Source organism: Carcharodon carcharias, chromosome 1 (assembly GCF_017639515.1).
Source record: "Carcharodon carcharias isolate sCarCar2 chromosome 1, sCarCar2.pri, whole genome shotgun sequence".
Classification (NCBI taxonomy): Eukaryota; Metazoa; Chordata; class Chondrichthyes; order Lamniformes; family Lamnidae; genus Carcharodon; species Carcharodon carcharias.
This window is the reverse complement of record NC_054467.1, coordinates 53,172,841-53,198,215: the sequence shown is the minus strand read 5'-3', so window position 1 is coordinate 53,198,215 and position 25,375 is coordinate 53,172,841. Positions and strand designations below refer to the sequence as shown.

Genomic DNA, 25,375 nt, shown 5'->3' with positions numbered 1-25,375 from the left:
ACCTAACTCGCTGAGCGGAAATGCATGTTATTGGGCAGAACACCAGTTTTACATCTCAACTAATATTATTCTCCATTGGCTACAAACTGGAAGGGGTATAAAATAGTGTTGCACCCAATCTCATCAGTTTCCTGACGGATGGGTTAGGTGAAAACTGACCCCAGAATGATAGTGAACACCGCAACATGAAAATAAAATACAGCATTGTTCTTGAACATTAGTGCAGCCAAATATCCAAGTAAGAGGTCTTAATTTTGGTGCATGAGTAATGCTATAGGTATTAAAGAGTAAGATAACTGAAGGGCAACAGACAAATAGACCGTTACTGTGATGAAAAACTTGCCAAGTTCATTAACAGTATTCTTAAACCTTTAACGAGAATGTAAAACAATTTGATAAAGCTTTTATACACAGAAAAGAATTACACATTTGTGCCTCAATAAATTTCTTAGCATAACAAATGAACAAAAATATTTTTAGAAAGCTAACTTGCATTCCAAAAAACTTACAATACTTGGGTATTCCATTTACAGTACTTCTTTAGAAGAAAGACCCATGACTAGAAACATATAACCGTTGTCCAATATGATTGTTGTTACCAAGAGGTAGTGTTGTTGATAGTGGGTAGCTAGGATAGGAGTAAGGTCTAGATGTGTATTGCAGTAGACTAGATGCAGAAGTTGGAAGCGGTGTACCAACTTGAGAGAGACTATTGACTGAGTTGGTCCGACGCAAACTGTAGTCTGTAAGTACATAAATATGCACATTATTGCACAAAAATTGTATAATTATAACATTCAGTTATAGTTACAAAAATGTAAAATATGATAAAATCTCAGAGTTAGAGCCTTTTGGCTACAAACATCACATTGAGACAGCTAACATTTTGTGTCATGAGGGCCTTAATTGTTGCTTCATAAGCTTTTGCAATAATTTATCCAAAGAGATGTTTCAAATCGCTTTCCATATTTTTTGTTACACTGACAGCTAGTCATTTCATAGCTAGATATCTTTACAGTCACAAAATATTCAGATAAAGTGCATCTATATCATTACACTCACAAATCAGCTTCCAACAAATTCATGGGCAAAGTGCTTTGGAAGAAATAGTAGATTACATATGAACATGATATCTTTGGGAAAGGAAAAGAAAGAGATCATGGCAGGGATTTTTAGCAACTGATGGGGTGAGTGTGGAGGCAGGTGGGAGAAAAAGCTAGCACCACTGGCCAGTGTGCCAGCACCATCCTCACCCCAAGCCATTTTTCCAAAGGTGGGATCGGCAGCCTACCTACCCTCAAGTGTTGGGCAGCCAATTTAAAATACTTAATAGCATATTGAGGCCAATTTTCCAGTTGACCTGCGGGGCACTCCGAGGCACTGGGGACTAAACCTGGAGACAACGACCTGTTAGCAGTGTTTTTGACTCTCTGTGCCTGCCTGGTTTCAGCTACAACCGCAGGTGGCTCTGTAGAAGGGTTTACCCTCTATGATGATAGCCTGGCCCATGAGGCCATTTTTTCAAAGTTTAAAAAGTTGAAAAGAGGGTGCCTCAAAATGCCTGATATGCAGGTTTCATCTCCTTCCAAGCCACCTATTGCCCCTCCAGCTTCGAGAGCCAACATGGTACTCACCCTGCCAGAGGAAAATCACTGCCCGCTGTCCTTAAATGGACAGCCATCCCACTCTCTGTCTACTAATTGGCCAATTTGGGGAAAATCACTGCCAGTTGAATGTTTCCCACACAGTTGTGGCATTGTGGCCCTGATTTGAGCCTAACTTCAGGGTCCTGACTCAAAAAAGGCAAAATCCTCCATTAGTCTACTTAGAGTGGATGTCATTGAAACCTTTAATAAATTACAAGCAACTTATCCAGTCTATGCTATATATTGAGTCATAGAGTCAATTATGGCATAGGAGGAGGAGGCCATTCAGCCCATTAGGCCCATTCACCTTCTCCCCACATCATCTTACTTCTTTTCAAACAAATCATCTACCTCCCAAACTAGTCCTTTGGGCACGCTAAGGTGTTTTCACTTTAAATTTCTCCTGTTTCAGGATATGAAGTCTAACACATTTTGTTGGGGTTGGGAGAGGGGGAAACCACAAAACACATGGCATATCAATCAACTTTCTTTTATCCAGATGAAATCTTTCTATTGGCTACTGATGTTGCAGTTGACAATCAAAGAAAACAAACCCATGGGCTGAATTTTCTGTATGGCAGAGGGGTGGAGCGGGAGCAGGCGTGGACCCAATTGCTGCCCACGATCAGATCCGCACCGCCATTTTACACATGCAGGCCAATTAAGGCCAGCCTGGTGTGATGCCCGACGATAGAGGAAGTGGGCTTGCGGTGGCGGGAGTGCATTGACTGCCGGGTCCAGTGGTGACCCGGCGGCCTGATTATCAGAAGGGCTGGCAGGCTTTACAAGGCTGTGCACAATGTCAAGTGGAAGGGCTTCTGGTGAGCAGGCTAGTCTGGAGGGTAGGCCAGCGGGTTAGTCAAGGCTGGAGGTTAGGGCAGCGGGAGGGTAGGGTGGCAGCACGGCGTGAAGTGCTGGTTCCCCAGAATGGGAGGAAAAGGCTCCCCCCACATGACTAAACGTGCCTGGGAGGAGATGGCGGAGGTGGTGAGCTTCCGCAATGTGGTGCGGCGCACCTGGATCCAGTGTCGCAAGCGCTTCAATGACTTTTTGCGCTCTGACAGTGTGAGTACCATGTCAGCATTGGTCATGTAACCCAGCAGGTCGTCTTATCCCCCTGCTGCCCACCGCCCTCCCCCAAGTCTGAGTGTAGGGACTGCACTGAATCATTAATGGCATTTGCCCATGCTAGGGTCAGCCTGAGAGGGTGGTGAAGAGATGCGTATTGCCCCCGCAGCATGTGTTACACTGAGTCCCACATGACTGGTTTGAGGACAATCTGGAGAAGCTGCACCTAGGCACTGTGTTTGAACTCCAGGACATGTCCAAGTCAGGGTGATGACATGCTGGGAGGGGGGCTTCAAGGTGGCGTGGCAACAAACCATCTGCTGTACTCTGCGCTCCACGGGCTTGCGTCTCCTTGCTATGGAAGGATATACCGTGTGGTGCCTAATAGGCAGCATGTGTCTAAGGTGGGGGTGGGGGGGCTGTGGAGCAGGAAGGATCTTTGTGTGAGTGTTCGACAGCAGCGGGGGGAAGAGGCTTTGGAGACCTGACATGTCCCACTCTGGTTGGGGTGGGCTGTAGGCAAAGAGAGTCCATGTGCAATTTTCACCAATCAATGTTCGTCTCTCATTTTCAGGAGGAGAATGCTCATGCACGGCGGAGCGTGCGAGGTCTGGCAGCGGGCCAGGCGCAGATCACTAGTCTTAGCCGCTTTGAGCAGCAGGCCCTGGATCTGGAGAGGTGCCAATGCCAAGGTCCACTGGTGTTGGTGAGGCTGGGGTGCCATGACCAGGTGTTTATGCCCAACAGGAGGTCAGCATTGTTCTCCGAACAGCCATAGTGCTGCTGAATGTTAATTAATTTAATTTTGCAACATGGCTTGACCATTGGTTATGGAAGGATGAGTGCACAATGATCTGGGGGACAGGGATGCACTTTGACATTGTCTCCACGTTAACTGACCCCCTTGTTCTTTCTTTCAGCATCATCGGAGCAGGGCTGGGAGGAGGAGCAGCAGAGGCCCCCTCTTACACCTGAAGCCTCACCAGCATCACACCATTTCTGTGAGGCAGGCACCAGTACAGATACTAGTACCTCAGTGGGAATTCGAACATTGGCTTGTGTCCTGGGGCACAGTGGTGAGGGCACTTCACAGTCGCTGGAGGAGCTGGCAGAGACAGAGAGTGCCCATGGCGCCAGCAGTCGGAGGCCTGCAAGGGACCAGGCACATGCTCAGTCGTTGCCTGATGATGTGCCTCTGGAGTCGACACCAATGCAGCAGGTGCAGGAAATGCGGCCGGGTGTGCGGGAGCACCTGGGGGAGGTACATGAGGCTATGCTTGGCTTGGTCTCCGTGGTAGAGGAGTCTACGCAGATGATCGCCGAAGCAATGAGCCACATTGTCCAAACGCCGGGCTTCCCCCATGGAGAGAGTGGTGACTCTCGTGGAGAGCTTCCTCCAGGAGACCCGTCAGGGCTTCCTGGGGATGCGCTCTGACCAGCAAGCCCTCACATCGGCATTGACCTCAGCTGGCCAGTGCCAGTGTGGGAGATGGTTTGGGCATCAACTTTCCCAGCTTGGTGCCCATCCTTCCACAGTGAGCATGGAATTACGAAGCGACCTGAATTCGGCACAGCAGCTGCCTGTTGTCTCTGCGGGCACCTCTCAGGGCGCTCTGGATGAGGGCGGCAGCTCCTCCACCCCTCTCCCAGTGACTGTAGCATCCGGTGAGGCTGCAACGACTGGGGAGATGCCAGCTGTGGAACTGGCAGCTCCCTCCCAGGCTGGGCCAGCACTGGCTCCATGGGCCAGAGGATGACTGCTGAGGTCATCGAGGTGAACAGGACAGCAGAATTAGCAGGCTGTCTCAGATGCCACTCCATGCGATGGGGCAGCACCAAGATGTAGCACCTGGAAATGAAAATATAAGGCACCTTAAACACACCATGGGTTTTTCACTGGTGTGTTTGTGTTGGCCTGAGATGAGGTCCATATGATTTGTCATTTTTTGGATAACACTATTCTTTTTTTGGAATAAGTTGGTTTGCTTGACATAATAAATTCAGATATGTCACCATGGCTGAGGGTGCCTCTTTTCTTCTGCATGTGTATGGTTTCTAAAATTGTAATGAGTGCTTGGTTGGACATTCAGCTTTATTAACAAGGACCTAAGTGACTGTTCCTGACCTGGCAGATTTTGCACTTACGTGTCGAATATTGAGCCTACAGCCGAGGCTTGTCCTGGTGGTCCATCTGTGGTGTGCCAGCTGAAGGTTTGTTGGATTAAAGTATCCCGGGCGTCCCTGCCTCCCTGGAGTAAGCCTGGGTCAGCATCTACCCCCTCAGCATTTCCCTGTGCATACTCATCCTCGGACTCCCTGCTGGACTCAACTTCTGCAGCCGCAGCCACTGCGTCGACATCTTCATCGTCCATCACACCCCCCCGTTTCCAGCGCAAGACTGTGGAGAGCACAGAATGCAATCACTATCACCAAGACACGATCTGGGGGGTACTGGAGTGCTCCCCCTGAGCAGTCCAGGCATCGGAAGCACATCTTGAGAAGACCGATGATTCTTTCCACCACAGCCCTTGTGGAGGCGTGGCACCTATTGTCCCGCTGTTCAGCTTCTGTTCTTGGATGGGGAGAGGCATCACGAGCCAACTTCTGAGGGGATAGCCCTTGTTACCCAGCAGCCATCCATCAAGCTGGGCTGGAGCACTGAACAGCCCCAGCACCTGGGAGTGTCTGAGGATGTAGGCATCGTGGGAGCTGCCTGGGTACCTTGCAGACTTGTAAAATCAGCACCCTGTGATGACACACCATCTGCACGTTCATGGAGTGGAATCCCTTCCTGTTGACGAAGGCACCGGGCTCACCTGCTGGCACCGGGCTCACCTTGATGGCCACACGTGTGCAGTCTATTGTACCCTGGATGCGGGGGAAGCCTGCAATTGCCGCAATGCCTCTGGCTCACTGTGTCTGTCTTGCCTGGTCACAATGGTAGTGGATGAAGGTCAATGCATGCCTGAACAGAGCATCTGTAACCTGCTTGACACAAGTGTGCACAGCTGATTGGGAGACACCGCAAAGATCACCCACCGACCCCAGGAAGGAGCCATAGGCATATAATTTGAGGGCAGCTGTGACCTTCAGAGCCACTAGCATGGGGGGTCCACCCACACAGTTCGTGGAGATCTCAGGCCCTGAGAGTTGACTGTCTCCCTTGAGAGACGGAGCCTCCTTCGGCACTGCACTTCAAATAAAATGAGGTAGCTGCTTCGCTGCCTGTATATCCTGGCAGCAGGATAGTGGCGTCATCCGCAGCCTCTTCTGCCTTGGACTACCTCTTGGCACTGCGCCCCTTGTGCCTGGGCCTGTCCTCCCCTGGAGGCTGAATGTGCACTCCTCCCTCCTCCTCCCTTCCTCCTCAGGAACAGCTGCCTCCAGTTGACAGTTCAACTTCCATTTCCAGGCTAAGGGAAGGCTTCCTGGAACCTGCAGGCCCGGAAAAGATTCCTCACTGCAGAGTGCTGACCTGAAGGTTAAGAATCCAGACATAGCAGCTAGTATGTGTTTTGAAGTACTGCAGGTCACACAGGCAAGTTTCAAAAACTTACATAAATAAATGCTTGACTGTGCACACTTGCGACCCCATTGAGCCCTCTTATCCTGCCAATAGATGACGTTAATACAAATGTGTCCTACCCGCCTGCCCGTTGCGCCAAGCCGAAGATCACATAGGCGCCAAAAAATTGGCATCGATTGGCGCCTCAAGGGCCTTAACTGGCCCGTTAATTAATGGCGGGCACGTGTCGGACATCATCGCGCACGCGCCCAGCGAATTATCGCGATGGCGCATGTTGACGTCAGGACGCTCGCCTGATGTAATTGTGTGTCATTTTACGTGCAGATGTGTGGGGCCTGCCCCCGCCCGCCAAAGGGAAAACTCAGCCCCATGATATCACAAGTCTGACTCGTAGACCTGGAAGAGTGCTTGTAAATTGAAGGAGGTATTCTTTTAGATAGTGATACTTTCCCATGAAGTTGCAAATTCCTGCAGAGAACCAGCACATAAGTCCCAGTTGGAAATCTTGCAAACAACCAATGAAAATCATGGTTTAGCCCAGATCCATTTGGCAGGTTGTCACTGATGTTCAAAACAAAGAAGACATTCACTAAATATGAGAAACAATTCAATACCTTTGTATCATAAATCAAGGGCATCCATACATTGGGTCTGCCTGACTTCATGTGAACAATTTAATCTTCCAAATTAATTTCTAACTCCCAACTCTTCTCTATGCAACCAAACTCATGGTTTACAGTTTCTTCCACTACTCTGTGAGTACTCAGTAAAACGGTCTGAACCTTTCAGTACTGTTTCTACTTCCTTCAAAATTACTATCATTGCTTCCTCCCTCAACTCAAAACTGTGACTTATCCATTTCCAACAATTTTCACTTTTTAGGTAGATTTACAAGTTTACGTTGTTAGGGCAGAATGTTACCTGGTAAGAGTGTACATTGGGAATTTAAGCATTCACTTTTCACAATAAAATGGGTCAAAATCAAAGGAAGGGCATGTCTGAATCCCAAAATGCAGCATTCAAAGTTTCACGAGGGAAGTATAATTCATAAATTTACATCTTCTACTTTCAATATTTCTCTCCAAAGTCTTGCAAGTTCTCTCCTACCACACTGTTAGACCTTCCAATTTGGCATCTGTAACAGTCAAAAATCATAAAAGATATCCTGGATGACAGCAGCTACGCCTTGATATCGCTGCGTATCTTTCTCAATCCCTGCACTGTCTTTAACATCACCAGCCACTTCATTCCCAAATAAATTTGCTCCTCTAAAATCTACCTCTCTGTTATCATTCTTAACCGGTTCCATTCATACAAATCGCAACAGAGTCTTTGGAACCCACGTTTTCTCTTTCCCAGTTAGCAGGTTCACCTCAGGTCTCACATGGCTCTATCACGAGACCCATTCCCTTCATTACTTATGGTACACCCGCATACCCCCTACTCCCACCATAACCCCCTACTCCCACCATCTTTATTAACTGGAAACTCAATTTTCAAAATGCTTACCTAGCTAACTATTCCAATTTCTTCGGAATATCAGTCCAAAACCCCATCCATCCTTGCCAAGCTAAAAAGATCTGAGCTCCCACAATTTAATGTTAATATCCTCTTCAAATACCTCCATGACTTCAATCAATTCTATTTCAGCAGTCAGCTTCAGGCATATGTTCTTGCATATATCCTTCACTCCTCACACTGGTCTATGCTCTACACCGTCCATTCTTTCAACTTCTGCAAATCCCTCTGCCTTGCAGTCTGTTAATAGTATGTTAATTATGTTGTTACGATACACAGGTGAAAGGCATTCACTGAGCACACATATATATAGGGGACAACTGAGACACTGGTGGGGAGGACAGCTATGAGACTAAACAAAAAATAAATGCATTTAAAGCGTGGTCAGACTTCAATATTTTTTTCCTATATTCTTTTATGGGATCCTTACATCGTTGGCAAAGCCAGCATTTGTTGCCCATCCCTAATTGCCTTTGAAATGAGAGGATTGCTTGGCCATTTCAGAGTCATCATATTGCCGTGGGTCTGAAGTCACATGTAGGCCAGACCAGGTAAGGATGGCAGGTTTCCTTCCCTAAAGGATATCAGTGAATCAGATGGGTTTTTACAATAATCAATGACATGGTCACCATTACTGACACTATCTTTATATTCCAGATTTTATTAATAGAATTCAAATTCCACCAACTTCCATAGTGGGATTTTAACCCATATCCTGAGGACATTAGCCTGGGTTTCAGGGTTACTGGTTCAGCAACATTATCACTACACACCATCTCCATTGAGTTAGAAAAATGGATGGTTATTGCATAGAAGAGAATATCATGGAACTTAACAGGTTATTTACAAGATTGCAGAAATTCTATTTGGAGATCTTTAATTCAGTACTTGTTTTCAAATTAAAAACAAAAAAACTGCGGATGCTGGAAATCCAAAACAAAAACAAACACAGAATTACCTGGAAAAACTCAGCAGGTCTGGCAGCATCGGCGGAGAAGAAAAGAGTTGACGTTTCGAGTCCTCATGACCCTTCGACAGAACTTGAGTTCGAGTCCAAGAAAGAGTTGAAATATAAGCTGGTTTAAGGTGTGTGTGTGGGGGGTGGAGAGAGAGAGAGAGAGAGAGGTGGAGTAGGGGTGTGGTTGTAGGGACAAACAAGCAGTGATAGAAGCAGATCATCAAAAGATGTCAACAACAATAGTAGAAAAGAACACATAGGTGTTAAAGTTAAAGTTGGTGATATTATCTAAACGAATGTGCTAATTAAGAATGGATGGTAGGGCACTCAAGGTATAGCTCTAGTGGGGGTGGGGAGAGCATAAAAGATGTAAAAAAAAACACAATGGAAATAGGTGGGAAAAGGAAAATCTATATAATTTATTGGAAAAAAAGAAAAGGAAGGGGGAAACAGAAAGGGGGTGGGGGTGGGGATGGGGGAGGGAGCTCACGACCTAAAGTTGTTGAATTCAATATTCAGTCCGGATGGCTGTAAAGTGCCTAGACGGAAGATGAGGTGTTGTTCCTCCAGTTTGCGTTGGGCTTCACTGGAACAATGCAGCAAGCCAAGGACAGACATGTGGGCAAGAGAGCAGGGTGGAGTGTTAAAATGGCAAGCGACAGGGAGGTTTGGGTCATTTTTGCGGACAGACCGCAGGTGTGCTGCAAAGCGGTCGCCCAGTTTACGTTTGGTCTCTCCAATGTAGAGGAGACCACATTGGGAGCAACAAATGCAGTAGACTAAGTTGGGGGAAATGCAAGTGAAATGCTGCTTCACTTGAAAGGAGTGTTTGGGTCCTTGGACGGTGAGGAGAGAGGAAGTGAAGGGGCAGGTGTTGCATCTTTTGCGTGGGCATGGGGTGGTGCCATAGGAGGGGGTTGCGGAGTAGGGGGTGATGGAGGAGTGGACCAGGGTGTCCCGGAGGGAGCGATCCCTACGGAATGCCGATAGGGGGGGGTGAAGGGAAGATGTGTTTGGTGGTGGCTTCATGCTGGAGTTGGCGGAAATGGCGGAGGATGATCCTTTGAATGCGGGGGCTGGTGGGGTGATAAGTGAGGACAAGGGGGACCCTATCATGTTTCTGGGAGGGAGGAGAAGGCGTGAGGGCGGATGCGTGGGAGATGGGCCGGACACGGTTGAGGGCCCTGTCAACGACCGTGGGTGGAAAACCTTGGTTTTCCAATCTCTGGTGATAGACTGTCCACCAATATCCATTACAAACCCACCGACTCCCACAGCTATCTCGACTACAGCTCCTCACACCCCGCTTCCTGTAAGGACTCCATCCCATTCTCTCAGTTCCTTCGCCTCCGTCGCATCTGTTCCGATGATGCTACATTCAAAAACAGTTCCTCTGACATGTCCTCCTTCTTCCTTAATCGAGGTTTTCCACCCACGGTCGTTGACAGGGCCCTCAACCGTGTCCGGCCCATCTCCCGTGCATCCGCCCTCATGCCTTCTCCTCCCTCCCAGAAACATGATAGGGTCCCCCTTGTCCTCACTTATCACCCCACCAGCCCCCGCATTCAAAGGATCATCCTCCGCCATTTCCGCCAACTCCAGCATGATGCCACCACCAAACACATCTTCCCTTCACCCCCCCCTATCGGCATTCCGTAGGGATCGCTCCCTCCACGACACCCTGGTCCACTCCTCCATCACCCCCTACTCCTCAACCCCCTCCTATGGCACCACCCCATGCCCACGCAAAAGATGTAACACCTGCCCCTTCACTTCCTCTCTCCTCACCGTCCAAGGACCCAAACACTCCTTTCAAGTGAAGCAGCATTTCACTTGCATTTCCCCCAACTTAGTCTACTGCATTTGTTGCTCCCAATGTGGTCTCCTCTACATTGGAGAGACCAAACGTAAACTGGGCGACCGCTTTGCAGAACACCTGCGGTCTGTCTGCAAAAATGACCCAAACCTCCCTGTCGCTTGCCATTTTAACACTCCACCCTGCTCTCTTGCCCACATGTCTGTCCTTGGCTGGCTGCACTGTTCCAGTGAAGCCCAACGCAAACTGGAGGAACAACACCTCATCTTCCGTCTAGGCACTTTACAGCCATCCGGACTGAATATTGAATTCAACAACTTTAGGTCGTGAGCTCCCTCCCCCATCCCCTTTCTGTTTCCCCCTTCCTTTTCTTTTTTTTTTCTTTTCCCACCTATTTCCATTGTGTTTTTTTTTTACATCTTTTATGCTCTCCCCACCCCCACTAGAGCTATACCTTGAGTGCCCTACCATCCATTCTTAATTAGCACATTCATTTAGATAATATCACCAACTTTAACTTTAACACCTGTGTGTTCTTTTCTACTATTGTTGTTGACATCTTTTGATGATCTGCTTCTATCACTGCTTGTTTGTCCCTACAACCACACCCCTACTCCACCTCTCTCTCTCTCTCTCTCTCCGCCCCCCACACACACACCTTAAACCAGCTTATATTTCAACTCTTTCTTGGACTCGAACTCAAGTTCTGTCGAAGGGTCATGAGGACTCGAAACGTCAACTCTTTTCTTCTCCGCCGATGCTGCCAGACCTGCTGAGTTTTTCCAGGTAATTCTGTCTTGTTTTTGTCTTGTTTTCAAATTGTTGGATTGTGCAAAAGCATGGTTAAACTCCTGATGTTGACTGGAGTTAGATTCTCAGAAAGAGATAAGCTTTTGGAACAGATGTCTGAAGCTTTAAAAAAAATCTGGGGTAACATTCATTTCCAGCTACTTTCATGGCACCAATGGAACCTTCAGCGGTAACAAAGAAAGACGGAGGATTCATTTCTGGCGGCATTTCTAGACTGTTTAGATATGGGGTGCAAGCATCAATACAAAAGAAGAACCACAAACAGAATAAATGAGGATAGGGACCCTTTTAGTAGCTTTAACAGAAAACAGGAATTGGGTAACTACACAGGAGAATGGACCCCAGGAATAACCGAGGAACGGCCAACAGATGTTTCAGATGTGACTCGAATTATCATTATGCAATGAATTGTCCAAAACGGAATAACAGGATTTTAAAAATGGCACATGACATGGAAGATTCGGAAGGGGAAGATGATGATACTGGTCAGTCAGAAGGAATTGTACTGGTCACCAGAACCTTTAGTCCAGTAAAGGATGTTCTAATTACAGACTCATTCAGTGTGCTGTGTATGTGAAGTGGTTTGATTAAGGTCTTACCTGGATTCTCTGAATAGTAAACACCAAAGTAAGGTTAAGGAATATGAAAGTTTTACTTCAGGTTCGGGAACGATAATATGCTAAAGTCACTAAAGAGAGTGGTGATTCCATGTAAAATGGCCAGGGTAAACCATTTTATCAGCACAGATGTAGTATCCAGTGTTACTGCTGAGTAAGCCATATATGAAAAAGGCTTGAGTGAAATTGGATATGAAACACAATAAGGCAATTGATTTTGGGAAATCTGTAGAGATTTACAGTTTACACAATCGAGACATTATTGTAGCCCCTTAACAAGACCTAACATTTCTAATCACCGTGTTATAGATAACATTGGGGGTAGAAGTCTAAAGGAAAAAAGGCAAATCAGTTTGCCCATCAATCTTGTAATAGGGTAAAAATCCGACTGAAGGATGCAGGGGTAATGGATGATGAATATACTAAACTTACAGAAGAGATCATGAGAAATGCAATATGGTTAAATAATATAGGAGGACACCATCATGGCCAGTAGTGAGTCTCCCATTTTGAAGGTATGGGATAAGGGCAAAAACATTTTCGTCTTACACTTCATAGACATGACAACAGATTCAGTCTGTCAACAGTAATATTTAGTAAAGGCAAAAAGGTAATTGTGCTGGAGTCAATGGAAAACTGGAAAGGAATTGGAGTGGGAGCTACATTCCTAACTGACAATGGGATGGAGAGGAATTTGCCAATGATGAATTTTAAACAATGTGTGAAAATATTAACATCGCAGCAATGAACATAACAACAAAAAGTCCCTTTAATAATGAGGTTTGTGAAAGAAATCACACAGTAATTGATGGGATGCTTCACAAAATCTTAGCTGACCAAACAAGCTGTAAACTGACAATTGCCCTGGTGTGGGAAGTCTATGCGAAGAATTCACTTCAAATGGCTATAGTCCCTATCAATTAGTTTGAGACAAACCCAAAAATACCTTTGGTGATGCGGGATCTTCCCCCTGCCTTGGAAGGGACTATGATTGGATGAATTTTTTCTGAGTACTTGAATGCCCTGCATGTAGGGTGTCAGGAAGATATAATAATGTTATTGAAATTTATTATAAAATAGTGGTAACTGTGTATATATGTGTTTGTGTGTGTGAGGCTTAATTGAGGCATAATTGGATTAAAGGCCGCTGGTCTGAAGGCTTTGATATATTAAAAGATAAACTAGGTTTGAAATGTTTAGTAGATAAACATGGGGGAAGTTTAGAATGTAAGGTGTAATGGGAACATTTGCATTTTTAAATAGACTAGATTGTTTTCAAAGCAAGGGTGAAATGTGTCACTTAGCCAGGTGAAGTTCAGAAACAGTGTGTTTATTTTTCCCAAAGATGACTGGTAAAAATTGGTACTATGATCATTTTTTATGATCAGGGAGGTAAAATCCAAAGACATGGTGAAACAATGGGAATTTGCATTCAAAGGGGAAAATATGTATAAATGAGACAGGGCTGTGTATAAGGGTGGGCATTTTAAGATCTAACAAGTGTGAAAAGCCTTCAGCATATACACCTCAAGCTGCTGTCTACAACAAACTGAAGTTAAGAAAACTCACTTTGAATTGGATTGTTCAGGGTATCATGTTTCTTTGCCTGGGCCTTTTAAAATCTGTGTCTTACTGTTGCCTATATAGAGGTGTAACTGGGAGTCAGATTAATTAGGGGATTTAGAAGTTATTATAGTACTAATTTGTAGACATATGTATGTGCTTACAAATCATTTTTCTTATTAATAAATGTTAATCTAGTTTTGTAAAAATCGAAAAGGCTCGGTGGTCTTATTATTACTGAATTCAAAGCCCGCATCTCAAAACATACAAATTGCAAAAATAGTTGTGGCAGTTGTCTCAAGTTTCCCTCTGGGATTTGAACAACTCAGCATTTATCATCGGCTGTGCCATAACAAGGGGGAAGGGCACTTATCAAGGCTTTTTCGAGGTTTCAGAAAATTTGTCCAGCCTTATGACACAGAATAAAGCAATCAGAAATAAATTTGAATGCAGAGGACATGGTACATTACAAAAGAGAAGGGCAGAAAGAGTCAAAAGGCCCGGGTAAAGTTATGGGCAGTGAATGGAAAAATGTTACTTTTACAACATGGCAATCAAACTATTAGGTACAGTCTTCGAGGTTAATTGGCGCCAATTATACATTTGCAGAATCTGAACAGGTAACAGAAAGTGAAGAGGCACACACACCTCATATACACATATGTTGGACAATTACGAGGAGCACATTATGAATACTGAAGTGCAGCATAAGACTATTTATCCCAAAAGACAACTACCCAAAGTTGGCACTACAGTAACATATACGCCAGCAGGAGCCAGTGAATAGAGGGATGCCACCATTATTGGGTGAGCAGGAAAAGCCACCTTCAAATGCAAAGTTGAATGTGCAAGATGAGGAACAGAAGGTAAGATCCATGGATTGACAAAATGAGATAAAAATGTGGAAGGCCAGAAAATGCAGTGTGAGCTCTAAAAGTGAACCAGAAAATGATCATGGCAGTTAGAAATGATCACAGACTTGCGAAAGGGACTCTGATGATAGGATGGAGAGATTGTGTAGTAATTGTCCAGAAAGAGATGGAAGGGTGAGTAGAGGTCATAGTTTGACAAGAACAAGGACCACAGAGAACAGACTAGGAATGCCACTAGAAGTAGAAGCAGAAACCCTTATTGTCGAGAAGTTTTGGTGCCTACTAACAAATCAGAAGATAAGTTGGTAAAGGACGCCAAACAAAAAGAGTTGGAAAGTATTTGTTGTATCCACTGAAATAGCAGTTGGGGTCAGCCAGCCTTCTCACACAGGTGGATATGCACAGAAAAGGTACTTCTTGATTGCACAGATAAGGATAAAGCCAGACTGTGGCTCAGGATTTCAAAGATAATGATACCCACTGCAGGTAAAGTGCACTTTAAGATTTTCTTAGTTCTTTTAGTAACATATTCCTGGGAATGCAAATCGATTGATGTTGCAGGGTGAGAAATCTCAAAGGGAAGTGTTTTGAAACCACCTAAAGACCATATGATAGGGAAACTGTGGAAATTAAACAAGCATGTTTATGGGTTGAATGATGCCCCAAGAGTGTGGCATTTATCAGTTAGGTTCGTCCTACTGAAATCAGGTTGTATTCAGCTAAAAGCAGACCCGGCAATGTTCTATTGGTATCATAAAAGAGAAACCAGCAGGCATCTTTATGATGCACATTGATGATTTTCTACGGGGAGGATATTCTGCAGAATTTTGAGCAATGGGGTGATAGATGAAATAAAGAAGGAGTTTAAGGATTGGACGTCAGGCTTACACATTAAACACTGACCTTGAATAAATAGTCTTATTTAGAAAATGTCAATTGCATTCCAATAAATCAGGCCAGATCCTCACAAAAAAGGATCCTGCATCCAAGGAAGGAATAGTCGAATTAAGAATTTGATTGCACAATTTAACTGGTTGTGCACTCAGAATGGACCCGATCACAGAATCACAGAGTGCAGAAGAGGCCTTTCGGCCCATTGAGTCTGCACCGACATGTGAGAAACACCTGACCTACCTACCTAATCCCATTTACCTGCACTTGGCCCATGGCATATCATAACATGCAAGGCTAAGTGCTCATCCAGGTACTTTTTAAAGGATGTGAGGCAACCCGCCTCCGCCACCCTCCCAGGCAGCGCATTCCAGACCGTCATCACCCTCTGGGTAAAAAGGTTTTTCCTCACATCCACCCTAAACCTCCTGACCCTCACCTTCAACTTGTGTCCCCTCGTGACTGGCCCTTCAACTAAAGGAACAGCTGCTCCCTATTTATCCTGTCTATCCCCCTCATAATCTTGTACACCTCAATCAGGTCGCCCCTCAGTCTTCTCTGCTCCAACGAAAACAACTCAAGTCTATGCAGCCTCTCATCATAACTTAAATGTTTCATCCCAGGCAACATCCTGGTGAAACTCCTCTGCAATCACAACCTTCCTACAATGTGGCGACCAGAACTACGCACAGTACTCCAGCTATAGCCTCACCAAGGTTCTATACAACTCCAACTTGATCTCTCTAATTCTGTAAACTATGCCTCGATTGATAAAGGGCAGTGTCCCATATGCCTTTTTCACCACCCCACTAATATGCCCCTCTGCCTTCAGAGATCTATGGACACACACACCAAGGTCCCTTTGTTCCTCAGAACTTCCTAGTGTCATGCCATTCATTGAATACTTCCTTGTCAAATTACTCCTTCCAAAGTGTATTTCAGGGTTAAATTGCATCTGCCACTTATCTGCCCATTTGACCATCTCGCCTATATCTTCCTGTAGCCCAAGGCACTCAACCTCACTGTTAACCACCCAGCCAATCTTTGTGTCATCCGCTAACTTGCCAATCCTATCCCCCACAAAGTCATCTATGTCGTTTATATAAATGACAAATAACAGGGGACCCAGCACAGTCCCTGTGGTATGCCACCAAACACTGGCTTCCAGTCACTGAAATTACCCTGTATCCCATGTGCATTTGCCTTCTTTATATGTCTCCAATGTGGGACCTTGTCAAAGGCTTTGCTGAAATCCATATAAACAACATCAACTGCACTACCGTCATCTACACACCTGGTCACCTACTCAAAAAACTCAATCAAATATGTCAGGCATGACCTCCCTCTGACAAAGCCATGCTGACTATCCCTGATTAAACCTTGCCTCTCCAAGTGGAGATAGATTCTCTCCTTCAGAATTTTCTCCAATAGTTTGCCTACCAATGACGTGAGACTCACTGGCCTGTACTTCCCTGGATTATCTCTACAACCTTTCTTAAATAGAACCACATTAGCTGTTCTCCAGTCCTCTGGCACCTCCCCTGTGACCAGAGAGGAATTAAAAATTTGGATCAGAGCCCCTGCAGTCTCCTCCCTTGCCTCCCACAGCAGTTTGGGACACAAATCATCTGGACCTGGAGATTTGTCCACTTTTAAGCCTGCCAACACCTCCAATACTTTGTCACTCACTATATCATTTTGCTCAAGAACCTCGCAGTCTCTCTCCCTGAGTTCGATACCTTCATCCTCATTCTCTTGGGTGAAGATGGATGTGAAATATTCGTTCAACACTCTACCGATGTCCTCTGGCTCCACCCATAGATTGTCCCCTTGGTCCCTTATGGGCCCTACTCTTTCCCTGGTTATCCTCTTCCTATTGATATGCTTATAGAATATCTTGAGATTCTCCCTACTTTTACCATCCAGAGCTTTCTCATATCCCCTCTTTGCTCTCCTAATTGCTTTCTTAAGCTCCACCCTGCACTTTCTGTACTCCACTAATGCCTCCGCTGATTTGCTTCCCTTGTACCTGCTAAAAGCCTCTTTTTTCCTTCTCATCGTATCCTGAATATCTCTGGTTATCCATGGTTCTCTGGGCTTGTTACTCCTTCCTATCACCCTAGAGGGAACATGTTGAGCCTGTGCCCTCCCCATTTCCTTTTTCAACAACCCCCCACTGCTCCTCTGTAGATTTCACCATAAGTAGCTGTTCCCAGTCTACTTTGGCCAGATCCTGCCTTACTTTACTAAAATCCACTCTCCCACAACCCAAAACATTTTTTTTGCAACTTGTCTATTTCTTTGTCCGTAACACGCTTAAATTGTACCATTTTGTGGTCGCTATTACTGATACAAATTTTGATGTACTGGAATTGAGCGCTGAGATGAAATATGCTGCAGTTGAGGAAGTTCTGAGAGAAAATTAAACATTAAAGAAATTAAATTTAGAGAAATGCATTCAAGTTCCCAGCCTTAAGTGATCCAGAAGAAATGAATTTAGCCATTTTTAGTGATGCTTCACATGCCAATCTTCCAGATGGATACTCCAGTACATCAGGGTTTGATACTCAAGTACATCAGGGTTTATCATATATTTAGTGGGAAAGAAGAACAAATGTTGTCCATTGGCCTAGGAGGCAGAGAAAATAAAAAGGGTAGTTGACACGAACAGGGGAGAGAGCTCATCCTGAGTGAGAAACAGCCCGAGTGAGTGTGGGTATTGGCAATTTGGTGCACAGTGAGAATTTGGTACTTAGGGGAAGAGGTGCTCTTTGCATTTTTCCTTGCTATCCAACTTCTTAAATCTTCAGAGCATGGTCTTGCCCTGCTGCAGTAGCAGAGGCTCTAAAGGGAAAGGACTGACTGGTAAGTAGTGGGTCAGGTCGGGTAAGTATTTACTACTTTAATCACTTATAGTTTAAGGTCTTTTTGTGGTTATAGTTTGCATATTCTATAGTAACGAGGATCAGAATAGAAGGGCCCTAGAGTAATTGATTGAAAAGGTTTAATTTAAAGGGACAAGTCATGGCAGGAGAGCTCAAAGCTGTGGTGTGCTCCGTGTGCTCGTTGTGGGAAGCCGGGGACGTTTCCAGTGCCCAGGACTAGCATGTGTGCAGGAGGTGTGTCCAGCTGCAGCTCCTGGAAGCTCAGGTTTCAGAGCTGGGGAACAGAGGCTGCGGACAGTGTGGAGCATCCGCGAGTCTGAGAGCATCATGGATAGCACGTTTAGAGAGGCGGTTACACCGCAGCTGAAGGGATTTGAGGAAGGAAGGGAATGGGTGACCAACAGGTAGTCCAAGAGAAACAGGCAAATAGTTCAAGAGTCTCTGCGGTCCCGCTCGCAAATTGGTATTCCATTTTGGAGGCTGAGGGCGCTGATTCCTCCAGGGAGTGCAGGTAGAGCCAAGCTTCTGGCACCACAAGCAGCCTATGTGTACAAAAGGGGAGGAAGAGCAATAGTAACAGATAGGTGCTAATGTGGCTGTCAGCATGACTCCAGGATGGTATGTTGCCTCCCTGATGCCAGGGTCTGGGATGTCACTGAACAGCAGCAGGGCATCCTGAAGGGGGAGGGTGATAAGGCAGAGGTCATGGTACATGTTGGTACCAATGACACAGATAGAAAAGGAATGAGGTCTTGCATCAAGAATTCAGGGAGTTAGGCAGTAGACTAAAAAGCAAAAACGCTCTTGGATTGTAATCTTTGGATTACTCCCATTGCCATGTGCTAGCGAGCTCAGAAATAGGAGAACAGTGCAGATGAATACGTGGCTTAAGAGTTGGTGCAGGAGGGTGGGTTTTAGATTCCTGGATCACTGTTTCTGGGGAAGGTGGGACCTGTACAAGCGGGACGGTCTACATCTGAACCAGAGCGGGACTAACATCCTTACTGGCAGGTTAGTTAGTAGCGTTGGGATTAGTTTAAACTAATTGGGCAGGGGGAGGGGACACAGAATGTTAGCAGGATAGGAACGCTTCATAATACAGTAAAACAATCAAGTCAGAGGGAGTACAGCTGCATTAAGTTTTAAGGGAGTAAGGCAAGGCTGAATGGCCTCTACTTTAATGCAAGGAGTATTACAGGTAAAATGGATGAGTTAAGGGTGAGGATTGACACGTGGAATTGTGATATAGTAGTCATCACTGAGACGTGGTTGAGAGAGGGGCAGGTTTGGCAGCTCTACATTCCTGGATATAGAATCTTTGGGCGAGGCGGGGAGGGGGTAAAAGAGGAGGCATTGCATTATTAGTTAAGCGATCAGTTACTGCCGTAAGGAGAGATGAAATCGTGGAGGGGGCATCGACTGAAGCTTTGTGGGTGGAGCTTAGGAATAAAAAAGGGGCAGCCACATTGTTAGGAGTTTATTATAGACCCCCAGATAGTCAGTGGGAAATTGTGGAGCAAATATGTGCACAATTTGCGGAGGTGTGTAAAAAAAAATAACAATACAGTAATTATATTAGGTGATTTCAACTTTCCCAACATTAATTGGGATAGACATAGTGTTCAGGGCTTGGATGGAGTGGATTTCTTGAAATGTGCACAGGAGTACTTTTTAGGTCAATATGTATAGGCTCCAACAAGGGATAGCGCAGTGCTGGACCTAATTCTGAGGAATGAAGCCGGACTGGTGGCTGCGGTGGTGGTGGTGGAGCATTTTAGTGATAACGACCACAACATGGTACAGTTCAAGTTTGTTATGGACAAAGAAATAGACAAGTTGCAAAAAAAAAGTTTGGATTGGGGGAGAGCGGATTTTAGTAAAATAAGGCAGGTCTGGCCAAGGTAGACTGTGAACAGATACTTGTGGGGAAATCTACAGAGGAGCAGTGTGGGGCGTTGAAAAAGGAAATGGTGAGGGCACAGGCTCAACATGTTCCCTCTAGGATGATAGGAAAGAGTAACACACCCAGAGAACCATGGACGACCAGGGACATTCAGGTTACTTTGAGAAGGAAAAAAAGAGGGTTATAGCAGGTACAAGGGAAGCAAATCAGCGGAGGCATTAATGGAGTACGGAAAGTGCAGGGTGGAACTTCAGAAAGCAATTTGGAGAGCAAAGAGGGGATATGAGAAAGCTCTGGATGGTAAAAGTAGGGAGAATCTCAAGATATTTTATAAGTACATCAATGGGAAGAGGATAACCAGGGAAAGAGTCGGGCCCATAAGGGACCAAGGGGACAACCTATGGGTGGAGCCAGAGGACATAGCTAAAGTGTCACATCCATCTTCACCCAAGAGAATGAGGATGAAGGTGTGGAACTCAGGGAGAAAGACTGCAAGGTTCTTAAGCAAATTGATACAGTGAGTGACAAGCTGTGGCAGGCTTAAAAGTGGACAAATCTCCAGCTCCAAATGATTTGTGTCCCAGACTGCTGAAGAAGGCAAGGAAGGAGGTCGCAAGGGCTCTGATCCAAATTTTTAATTCCTCTCTGGCCACAGGGGAGGTGCCAGAGGACTGGAGATCAGCTAATGTGGTTCCGCTTTTTAAGAAGGGTTGTAGCGATAAGCCAGGGAAGCACAAGCCAGTGAATCTCACTTCAGTGGTACGCAAACTATTGGAGAAAATTCTGAAGGAGAGAATCCATCTCCACTTGGAGAGGCAAGGTTTGATCAGAGATAGTCAGCATGGCTTTATCAGAGGGAAGTCATGCATAACAAATTTGATTCAATTTTTTGAGGAGGTGACCAGGTGTGTACATGAGGGTAGTGCAGTTGATGTAGTTTATATGGATTTCAGCAAAGCCTTTGACAAGGTCCCACTTGGGAGACTTATAAAGAAGGCAAATGCACATGGGATACAGGGTAATTTGATGAGGTGGATTCAAAATTGGCTTAGTTGTAGGAGACAGAGGGTGAAGACAGAAGGATGCTTTAGTGACTAGAAGCCAGTGTCCAGAGGCGTACCACAGGGATCTGTGCTGGGTCCCCTGTTATTTGTAATTTATATAAACGACATAGATGGCTATGTGGGGGATAGGATTGGTAAGTTTGTGGATGACTCAAAGATTGGCCGGATGGTTAACAGTGAGGTTGAGTGTCTTGGGCTACAGGAAGATATAGACGGGATGGTCAAATGGGCAGATAAGTGGCAGATGGAATTTAACCCTGAAAAGTGTGAGGTGATACACTTTGGAAGGAATAATTTGACAAGGAAGTATTCAATGAACAGCATGATACTAGGAAGTTCTGAGGAACAAAGGGACCTTGGCGTGTGTGTCCATAGATGTCTGAAGGCAGAGGGGCATGTCAGTGGGGTGGTGAAAAAGGCATATGGGACACTTGACTTTATCAATCGAGGCATACATTACAAAAGTAGGGAGGTCATGTTGGAGTTGTATAGAACCTTGATGAGGCTGCAGCTGGAGTACTGTGTTCAGTTCTGGTCGTCACATTATAGGAAGGGCGTGATTGCAGTGGAAGGAGTGCAGAGGCGATTCACCAGGATCTTGCCTGGGATGAAACATTTAAGTTATGAAGAGAGGTTGGATAGACTTGGGTTGTTTTCACTGGAGCAGAGAAGACTGAGGGGTGACCTGATCGAGGTGTACAAGGTTATGAGAGGAATGGACAGGGTGGATAGGGAGCAGCTGCTCCCTTTAGTTGGAGGGTCAGTCACAAGGGAGCACAAGTTGAAGGTGAGGGGCAGGAGGTTTCGGGGGGAATGTGAGGAAAACCTTTTTACCCAGAAGGTGGTAACGGTCTGGAATGCGCTGCCTGGGAGGGAGGTGGAGGCGGGTTGCCTCACATCCTTTAAAAAGTACCTGGATAAGCACTTGGCCTGTCATAATATTCAAGGCTATGGGCCAAGTGCTGGTAAATGGGATTAGGTGGATAGGTCAGATGTTTCTCATATATCGGTGTAGACTCGATGGGCCGAAGGGCCACTTCTGCACTTGTGATTCTGTGAAATCGCTTCAATAGCTTCTATGCTGTTTCTCCAGGGTTTCCACAGATCTTGGCCCAAGCTACTGCTGCTGACTGGAATTACCACCACTGAAATTGAACTACAAAATCTAACTGTGCTTTTATCTCATTCTAAAGTTTTGCATTTTCCCTTTTGTTTTCCTTGGCATCTAATGATTTTTCCTCTGCCCATAACATCTTTCTGTAGGTAACACATAAGTATAGGTTGTGTATAGCAAGATGTCTGGGGCTCATAAAAAAGGTTGCAATTGAGGTACGCCCTACCATAGTCCGCCATTAAATCATGAATCTGTAAAAAAGTGATTTTACTTTTCCAAAGTTATCTCCGTTACAGCAAGCTGAATTTTCTTACAATATTCTGGTATTTGGTCTCAATGACTGCAAAGTAGTTTTGGGGACAAAGGTTGGCCATGTTTGTTGGTGATGAATCTTTGCTACTTCCTGCTGTATTGCTCCACTCTGTATTTGTTCTTACATCAGGAGCGGTAATTGACTTTGGAAAATGGATAACATTTTCCTAACTGCCCGGAGCTTTATGACTCTGGAGAACAAACCTTGCTGAAATGGCCCAATGGCATGACAATCAAATCAGATTTGAGCATTTTTGATAATATTAGCTTAACACCTTAGGCAGAGATCTCTAGAATATCCCTATGTGCTCCAAAGCAGCAAGACTAGAGCTGTTCGCATGCGAGAAGCTTCCTATGTCATTACAAAATAAAATAATTAATTATTTTGCAAATTTTCCCATTCAGAACGTAATCCAATAATGGCACTCCATTTCAGTGGCTGTAATCTGTAGAAGTCAGAAATTTATTTTAAATCAATTAAATATGTGAGGCAAAGCGAAGCAATTATTTAGTTCAAAACTACAGTTGGAAAGGTCCCTTAATTTAAAATGTACACTGTTGCGATATAGTGCAGACTTCATTAGTTCTGTGCACTTTAAAATTAACACAAGCAGGAAAGCTTACCTAAATGTGTCAATGCATATTGTGCTGCCAGTTCCTTAGCATCTTCCAGCATTGTGCAGAGCTTATCGGGCATGAAATGGCTCAGTGTACCTTGTGAACTGTTTGCAAGGGATGGAATAACCACTTTATAAACAAGCAATTGCTTCCCGTCCTGACTTGTAGTTGAGTATAGGTAGTACTCTGGTGGTGCCCAGTTATTTTTGTTGCAGTAATACTCCAAGTGTGTAACTGAGGACTGAAAATGACTAGGCTTTAATGAGTAAATACTCAAAGGTGTAAGCTTTATTCCAGGGAATAGAGGATATGTGCACCTCTCCAGTTCAGGTGAGCATGGACTATGGTGGCCATTCAGACGTGCTGGTAAGCTTGGTGACCTTCCTGGGGTTTTTGGTACCCCTTCCTCTTTGTTGGTGAACGTCAGTCGTTGATTTTCACAATTAAGATTGACTTGACTACCTTGAGTGTATTTCCAAGAGCCATCTTTATTAACTGGTTTTGCAAGGGTGACTTCGATGCCAGCACCATCGATACACTTCCCGTTCATAATATTCATAGCAGCAACTGCATCATCTCTGTCAAAAAAGTGCACAAATGCATAGTCTCGGAGTTTTTTCACACGTTCAACTGCTCCAGGTTTGATTTTGTTAAACTCCATCTTTATGGTTTCCTCTGTTGTAGATATCATCAGGTTTCGCACATATAGTACCTTAACCTTTTGCATAGTTTCCTCATCTACTTCTTTTTCTGGGTCTGCCCAGTCCACTTGAATAGTATGTCCCCACAATTGGAAAGTACCTGAAAAAATAGATGAGGTAGGGTGTAAATTCAAAGGCAACACAGGCTTGGATCTAAGTTGTAAACTGTTAAAATACTTATTATTTTCTATCATAATGAATTACCAGTACAGTTTAACCTTGCCAGTACGGAACTCTGAAATCTGGAAACACCAGTTAGCTGGAATTTTTTTTGGCTGAAGGGTAGCAGAGTTAGCTTTTGGGGTTGTGAGCTTCAACACCCTCGCACTACCACCTCCCTCGCCGCCCCCTGAGGCAGCAATGGCGACTGTGGAGAGGAAACTACCAAGTCCAGAGGCTCTGGCGGAACAGCCCTGGACCCACTGGGTCAATGCCACCAAACAGTAAGGGACGGATATTGAGCCCAAAGTGCTCTTTAACTTTAAAAACACTTTTAGCACCGAGTGCCAAGTGGGCCTGGGATAATTGTGCGCAAACTTGGTACAGGGGCTGGCAAGTACAATTCAGTGATGTATTCAGAAGGGAAAAACAGGAAGTCATTCAACTGAGCTTGGGAAGGTGTCTTCTTGCTCCTGTCTGCCAGCAGGTTCCTTACCCATGACTAGCAACTAGCACTGGCAACTAGACTAAAAGTGGGAAAAGAAGGGCTAATTACAGTTTTAAGGCCTGAACTCATTTTGCAACAAGGAATTATATAATTATAGCATTTCTTATGATCTGTAGTGAATGCAAATGCTTCAAGACCACATCAAATGGGTTGAATGATTAGACTCCAAGTGGGTAGAAATCAGTTTTCCCATTGTTTACTATCTATTACCATCAAGAATATGCACCAATGCATTTGTACAAAATCATACTTTATTTTATAATGATCCTGTCGAGAACTTGGGGCATTTCGTAAATACAAATTGCTGTTTTGTACATAAGAACTTTGAATCTAACTGGTTTCTCCAAACACTGGAATCTCCAAACTAATTAAGCTATGTTTTTAAAATTCATATTTTTGCCTCGTTTTACAAGGTTTGCTAGAACATAATTACAAATTGAATGCTCTATGTCTTATGTCAATGCAACTGTTTATGCTCATTTTTAATGATGCAGCCATGTTCAATTTTCCTTGCTGCTTAACAAAGCAGCTTTAGAGAATTCAGAGATTAGGGCACAAATAGAGGAATTACTTATTACCCTCTTTAAAACCAAGGAAACGAGTTTGGTACTCAGGTTAACAAAAGTGTCCCTTACCCCTAAACTCACACATACTGGCCCGAGGCAGAAAGGCCTTCAGGCACTACAGGATACACTAGTCTTAAAGGGAGCCCTCTCTCCAGTTGTTTCCTACAGGGAGTCTGGGGTTATTGGGTAGAGAGAAAAAAAGTTTGCCCAGGGCAGGCCTGAGCTGTACCTCTGCATGGTGCTTGTGAACTATGCTCTTT

At 44.9% G+C, this 25,375-nt stretch overlaps 1 protein-coding gene across 1 annotated transcript in view; it reads right to left on the bottom strand.

Annotated features, from left to right (window-relative positions):
* Positions 1–540: 540 nt before the first annotated feature.
* Positions 541–25,375, bottom strand: part of rbm46 (RNA binding motif protein 46) — an 89,552-nt gene continuing 64,717 nt past the window's right edge. The window contains exons 3-4 of the mRNA XM_041194697.1: positions 23,188–23,982; positions 541–743 (exon numbers count right to left, since the gene is read on the bottom strand). Coding sequence (XP_041050631.1) covers positions 541–743; positions 23,188–23,982 — 998 coding nt within the window. The remainder of the gene's footprint in view (positions 744–23,187; positions 23,983–25,375) is intronic.